The sequence below is a fragment of the Pyrgilauda ruficollis genome, unplaced genomic scaffold (genome assembly GCF_017590135.1).
Source record: "Pyrgilauda ruficollis isolate IOZ18807 unplaced genomic scaffold, ASM1759013v1 scaffold20, whole genome shotgun sequence".
Classification (NCBI taxonomy): domain Eukaryota; kingdom Metazoa; phylum Chordata; class Aves; order Passeriformes; family Passeridae; genus Pyrgilauda; species Pyrgilauda ruficollis.
In genome coordinates this window covers 2,368,750-2,375,761 of record NW_024519207.1, presented here as the reverse complement: position 1 = coordinate 2,375,761, position 7,012 = coordinate 2,368,750, and the positions used below count along the sequence as shown (strand labels likewise).

General features: G+C 40.5%; 1 protein-coding gene across 1 annotated transcript; it reads right to left on the bottom strand.

Annotated features, from left to right (window-relative positions):
* Positions 1-2,336: 2,336 nt before the first annotated feature.
* On the bottom strand, positions 2,337-6,736 carry CUNH13orf42 (chromosome unknown C13orf42 homolog). The gene is made up of 3 exons (XM_041466935.1): positions 6,323-6,736; positions 3,474-3,621; positions 2,337-2,569 (listed from the first exon to the last, which is right to left on the bottom strand). Exons 1-3 carry the CDS (start codon positions 6,734-6,736, stop codon positions 2,337-2,339), a joined length of 795 nt encoding a protein of 264 aa, XP_041322869.1.
* Between the last annotated feature and the right edge of the window lie 276 nt (positions 6,737-7,012).

The following is a 7,012-nucleotide window of genomic DNA, read 5'->3' as shown; positions in this document are numbered from 1 at the left end:
CTGTTTTACAAGGACAGACAAGAGGTTACAGGGAAGGTCACACATGCTGGAGCAGTCTGGTTCTGCACATCAAAATGCATTCTTAAAACAACAGCAAAGAGATCAGTTACTCCAATGCATAAAACCTTGGCACTATGAGCATGAAACACAGTCCAGGGCAGAAAAACATTGGAATCCTTTTCTTTTTTCTTCTCATCAGTATTTTAATTATGCACATGCATAATTCTGTTATAGTAACTGAAACAAGATGGTGAGATTTTCTGTCAGCACCCATCCATGTTGCAGGTTCTAGTAGCAAAAAGATGCCCACACAGTCAGTAAAAATGTTCCTCGGCAACTTCAGTATGAAATTCTGTTTGGAGAGGAGTTTCAGGGTGACACAGTTGCCAAAAATGTACAGTTCTGAGCACTGTCCCCCTTCTCTCACACATACACAGAACTACAGCCTTGAGGCATGCCAGAACCCAGGGGTGTGCTTGGAACATGCTGTGCTCTGGCTCTCCCACCTGACTGAGTGGAATTCAATGATCACATTCAGAGGCAGAATAGTTTTAAGTGCATTCAGACAGTACAGAACTGGGGAGGTACAAAGGCAGCAACACAATATAAAGGATACAGACTATTGTGAAAAGCGCCAACAGCAGGGAGACAAAACCCAGACCTTAATTTAAACTCTTCTTGAATATGTATCAATTATGTTATTTAAACTGGTCATTTTCAAGAGGATGCGAACTAGGCCAAGAGCAACAAAAGCACCTCCAGAACTGAAGTGCTACACAATTCTTCCATCCTCTTCACAAGCATCACTAGAAAAAGAATCAAAATGCTTTAATCAAACAGGAGATGCCAGCTCTGAATGGAGGAACATATGGTTTTTTGGCACTTTCCTATCTTATGACAGAAAGTGGCCTAGATCATTAAGTTCAGAGATATAATTGCAACCCATGGCAGAAATGCCTTTTGAATAACTTACTCCCAAGGACTGGGAACACAAATCAGCAAGAAATACCACCTGCCAAATATTCTGTGTGAGGGTACAAGGTTTATGGAGGTTTTGGTATATCAAAAAGGCTGTATTGATGGCCAGTGCCTTAGGAAATTCATCTAAGCCTGTGGACACAAAACTACTGATCACAGAAACAAGAAAATTCACCAGCTGGTCATAGCAGTGCTGCCATGATCCATCTGTCATAGTCCAGTGCCAGCTGAATGATGAAAAAAAATCAAGCAAAACTTGATCCCAAATACCTTAGCAAATTCTTAAGACAAAGTATGAGCTGGGCAAAACAGGCAGAGCATGGGTCTTATTAATTCCAAGTATCACATGGAATACGTATCCCCTCTAAGAGGAAGAGAAACACTTCTAGACTTCATTCATCCTAATATATTGTGTTTAATGATGGAGTAGCAGAATTTCAGATATTGGGTATAATCTAAAGGTGATGTGGTGGCTTTGTCTGCAAGTTCTCTTCTGCCCCTGAGAACAACCTTTGCTCCAATTTATTCACAAAATGTTCTCAGTGACTTTAAGCTTTTTTAGTGTACACTGGGTGTCTAGATTCATCAGCTGGGTGTTAAAATAGATGAAAACTAGGATGTGGTGTAACCATATGAAAAAAGTTACATACATTTTTGCATGCAGTGATTATTTTGATGCATCCAACAACAGAACCATTTCCAATAGCAAGCAGAGTACAAAACACACTGGAGCATGCTATTTCCCCAAACACAAGTTTCTAATGCTGATTCCCTCACTCCAGCTGACAGAATCACAGAACTCTTTTCTGCTTGTGCTGCAGACTGAGTGTATCTTGGTGCTGCTGTATACTCTGAGAACATAGAGTCAATGATGGCACGTACAAATTTTCACAAGCAACAGAAGGAGAAAATTCTGCTTCACTGCTCTGACATTGGAAACACTGCTGCAAAAACTCCAATATATTCACTGAATTCCTTTAACTGCTTTGCAGTACTGGAGTCAGAAGAAAAATTACTGCACCAGGCAATCTCTGAATCATTGCTTTCTGTAACAGCACTAGAAAAAAAGGCTTGTCAAGCTGGAGTTCCCCCCACCAAGCTGAATGACAAAGCAGTATTGTTAGGCACAGAAAATTTGATGACTTAAACCCTCATATGAGTCCAACATTGGAATAGCCATGGCTTAAAGTATGTCCCCTACGAAGAATCTTCAGTGACTGCACAGGTCACTTCTGGAGTGTAAATGATAGATCAGTGGTAAAAAAAAAAAAATAAAAAATTCAGGTCTTGCATGAAATAGGTCTTGCATGCCCTATTTCATATATTCTGTCTTCAAGTGAAAAGGGAACATTCTTCTTTCAACATTCTTTCTTGCGTGTTTTAGGCTTAAATTTTAAAGTGCTGTATGCCCCTTCCACAGCTTTGGGCAGGTACATGGGATGCCTTTCCAACCTTTTCCTAGAGCCAGTGGTTCTCCGCTGGCTGTTTCTTTGAGATTGCTTAGCTGCTTGGGCAGTATCTTGTGAATATCTCCGGGGAGCACGAAGGATCCAGTTTGAATGCAAACTGTGTTCACTCGTACTGGTAGCAACTGAAAGACAGAAGATAATCTGGGATTAACAGTTTGTCAGTGACATTTTTATCTGCACAGTCAGGGAACACAGCAAGGGTGCTTGCTGGATCTTTCCTGCAGGTAAGATCAGGAGACAAACCTTTTCTCACTGCAGGATATCACTTGGGATGGGATTCATTTTATCTAGAATTTCAACACCTGCAGCATAAATATGTATGTGAGAGCTAGTCCCTTCAAATACACTCCTTAGGCACTGCTAAAATGTCCTGCTTCTATTATTCACCTCAGTCTGAAGCAAAGGTGAGAAATATCTATAGCCCTCTGCTGATTATACAGGAGAGATGGTGACCTTAGATTGGCACATCTTCATTTCTTTGGGCAATCCCATCCTTTCTGATGGAAACCTCCAGTTATTTAGCCTAATCACCAAAAGACTTATTTTTTGATAGTTGTAAAGGAGTCACCCAGCCATTTCTCAAAAAAAAAAAAAAAAAAAAAGAAATTAAGAAAAAATACATTTACACTTTCTATAGTTCTCCAAAGACAGCTTGAGGTAGATATGCAAGGGTGGAGAGGCGAGACCTGAGCAGAAGGCAAGCACTACTCCAACTCTGCACACACTACCTTTGCCAGGTAATGACTGCACATAAAATAGTTGCACCCGTTCAACAGGGAACAACTGACATACTACTGTAATTTCATGTATTGCATGTAATGGTCCTAGATTTGGGAAGCAAAACTAGAGGACAACTGATTAATTAAATTAATTAATTAAACAAATATTATCTCATAATGCTGTTCCTCCCTCTGCACCCCAAACCCCATCATATTTGACGGCACCCTCTGCACCCCAAACCCCATCATATTTGACTGTACCCTCTGCACCCCAAACCCCATGATATTTGGCTGGTTTATACTGCACCATCAAAATCGACATCCACATTTGGCAGACCCACGTCAGGAACTCTCCTCCACCTCTCTGAATCCAGGTCTGCAATGACTGAGTCGAAGAAAGCTATTGCTTCTCTTACATCTGAACTGGACTGCGGGCCTTTTCTTTCCATGGATGACTGTTGATCAGACAAAGGAGAAAAAAGTTAGCCAAGGGTTGGGCACAATGATTTCTAAATGAGCGAACTGTATATGAAACATGTCTTTGATGCCACACTTCAGGCTGTCAGAAAAGAAATACAGGTCGAGACCACTCCACAGTGTAGAAATCAAAGAAAGCAGGGCAGCAGTCTAGCAAATATCCATTCTGTTGCATGTTCAAAAACAAGTATCTTCCACTTGGGTACTACTGGCCAGGTGTTACGAAATCCCTCAGAATCCACATAGCAGGTCATTTAATTGGGTGGCTAAGTGACAGCTGGGCTTTTTGGCCAAATTTATTCTGCCTAGCACTAGGCTCCTAAAGAGCCACACGTTAGAAAGGTAGTCATGCAGGGCTCCTTCTGTAATTAATGCTGGGCTCCAGTACCTTCAGAAGATGAGTCAGGCCTTAAGTAGGCTGAACCCTCCTCTGCAGGCAGCTCTTTCTCTCAGCTGAAAAGGGATTGAGGGGTAAATTTGTTACTAATATAAGTATCTTATTAAAATGCCTAGGTTAGGTGAAATTAATCCAGATCGAAATTGCTGAAGTCTTTTTGAAATTAAAAAGGATGGTGTGTGCTAAAATGTGAGTCATTCAACACTGTGACAATTCCCACAGGAAAGCCACACAGTTTAAAATTTGGAGCCTGTCTTGATGAAAAAGGAAATGCCTATCTATAAATGCTGAAGCTATCATAAAACCTGGGTTAGGGATTCTGAAGGTACATATGGGATGAATAATTCCTGCCAGGTTCTACCTAATGAAGGGACATATATTTTCCTTGCTAGTCCAAGTCAGGTAGTTGTCAGGCTGCAACACCAGCTCAGAAAATTACTACCCTGGGTTTCAATGAGAGAAAAGGATACGTGCCATGTCACACCTCTGAAGGACCAGCCTGTTCCCTGTTTTGTGGAGGCAGAGAGATGAACTAGCTGATTCCCCTCCTGACATTATGGGTTGATTGACATTCTCAGAAGTGTTAAAAAATAGCTGCTACCACACATCTACTGGAAATAGTGACTGCTATTATGACTAAGCCTTTATTGGTTAAAAGGCATTTTAAAGGCATGCCTATGTGCTCCCAGCATCTGATCCACCTCCATTCTTTTCTTCCACTAGACACAAGTGGCACATTTTGAATCCATGGTCAGTCTGTAGTCCAGGACCCAGGGATCTTTGGATAAAAACTCCCATGGGGACAGGTTTGTCTGGACAAATTATCTTCCCATAAGTCATGCAGCAGGTTAGAGAAAGAAGTGAATTTTCACTGACAGGTAATTTAATAAGAACCAGGTAGCTTAGGACAAAACCATTCAAGCCTGGTGATAACACAAACCTTGCAATCTGTGAACATAAAATGTGTAGTTAGGAAGAAGAACAGTCTGAATCTTGTAAAAGTCTTCTTGACCTCTCCCTAATTTTTACAAAGCCAAAGGTGTGCAGCTGTGACCCTGGCCATTTGTGTTGGCAAGAATACCCTGCTGATATTCTGTCTGTTTCCAAGGGGATGGGTAATGGAGTGAGCATGGCAGTCACTACCAAGACTGTTCATACACAGGGGCTAGCTGGCCAAACTCAGATGACAGCATTCTTAGCCTCAGACTGTGGGAGAGCCAATTTTTTGCCAGAAAACAAGTTCAACTTTTGGTGTTTTTCTTAATCAGTATTTTCAGCAGCACATCTCAGAAGTTCACAAACCATTCTGACATTCTGCTGTGATGGAACATCTGAATATGGCAGCAACATTATTTAAAGTCAACCTGGCCTAATCAGTAATTTCAGCCCTACATCCCTTCTTCCCACCATCTCCATTATTATCCAGCTAAAAGACTGCACTGGATAACCTGTGAGTCTCCTGTTGAAGTCTTTTTTGCAGTCATGTTACCTAAGGAGATCATCCCACTTTCTGCAGTCCTTTGTTTTGTCCTCATTGAATCAAGCCTAGTCAAAGTAAGCACCAAACTGTCTAGTGACATGCAAACTTATAAAGCTTTTATTTCTAGGATACATGAAAATAATCTGCACCAAAGATGATATTCCAGTTTTATTTTTGTATTTTCATTACAGTAAAGGGTTAAGAATTACACTGTCTAGAAATGACCCACCAACTTATTCATGAACAGAGAAAGGAAACCTTAAGAATTCCTCATGCCCCACATCCTACCAGTAGAGGTTGCAGTGATGCTAAATGTAGCACTGAAAAGTTAACTGACCACTCAGGAAAAAAAATCCTTCTTGTTTCAGTGAATTTATAATTATTTTGTGTTAGTAAGTTTGTCAATAATAAGACTGCCATGAAATCCAGAGATTACCACATTTGTCAGTCATTAACAGCTATAAATAATCATAGTGAAGGACTCCGAGGTATTTAAGTAGAATGTCAGAGCTTGCTCTTTCATAACATTCTCCATACTCTCATAACTTTTTCCTACTTTCTCTCTCCCAGCACTTGCCCCCCTCAAACATAGACATATACATTTCTTTCTATGACCAGTCATTCATTCCTAATTTTACACTACTTAGAAAGAATCTTAAAGTATTAAGCAACACTTAAATTGAGGCAAAAGTAAAATGACTACTGGCTGAAAGCAATAAAGTAGAAAATCAATACAGGTGATATAGCTTCAATTATTTTGTTGCTTAAGACTAAGCACATGGCAAAAGTTCTTGGAAATTACCTTAGAAGACTCTTTGGAAGGAAGTGGAAGAAATGACTTTTTTCCAGTTTTAGATGATCTTGTGGATGCTGGAGAATCTGCAGCCATATGCATGGATTTCAAGTTATTGATATTTTCAAGATATTTTTTCCTCAAGGCTAGAAGATCCTGTAGGTACTTCAAGCAGTCCTGAGTCTTAGAGTACATCCAGTCTCTGTCTTCCTCTTTTGGCTGAAAGCAAGAGTCGATGCTGGTTGTACTTCTGCACTTTTTTAGTGGTTCACTGACTTTTTCCTGCTCACCTCCAAGGACATACATAGAAGTGCTGCGGATCAGTCTCACTGCAGAACCAGCGCCATCACTGTAAGGGATGTCATCTGTCACGTTTCTTCGCTGGGAGTTGGGGTGAAATATAGAATGGATCTTTTTGAACATAATGTGTCACTTCCTCCCCTTTATACTTTTTCTCTTTCAGCTCATTAATTTCACACTAGATCTGGCAATCAGCAGCAGTTACCTTTGCCTTCAGCAGACAAAAAGAATTGCCACTTAGTGTAATGAGGAGGGAAAAAAACCCCTATGGCTGCACCAATTGTTTTCAGTCTAACATTGTGGGAAGCATGATGGTATTGCAGAAATGACTTTTCTATTCCATTTGTGTCTGTGAAAGAGCTTTGTCCTTTCCTCTGTTTAAAATATAGTTGAGGAGGT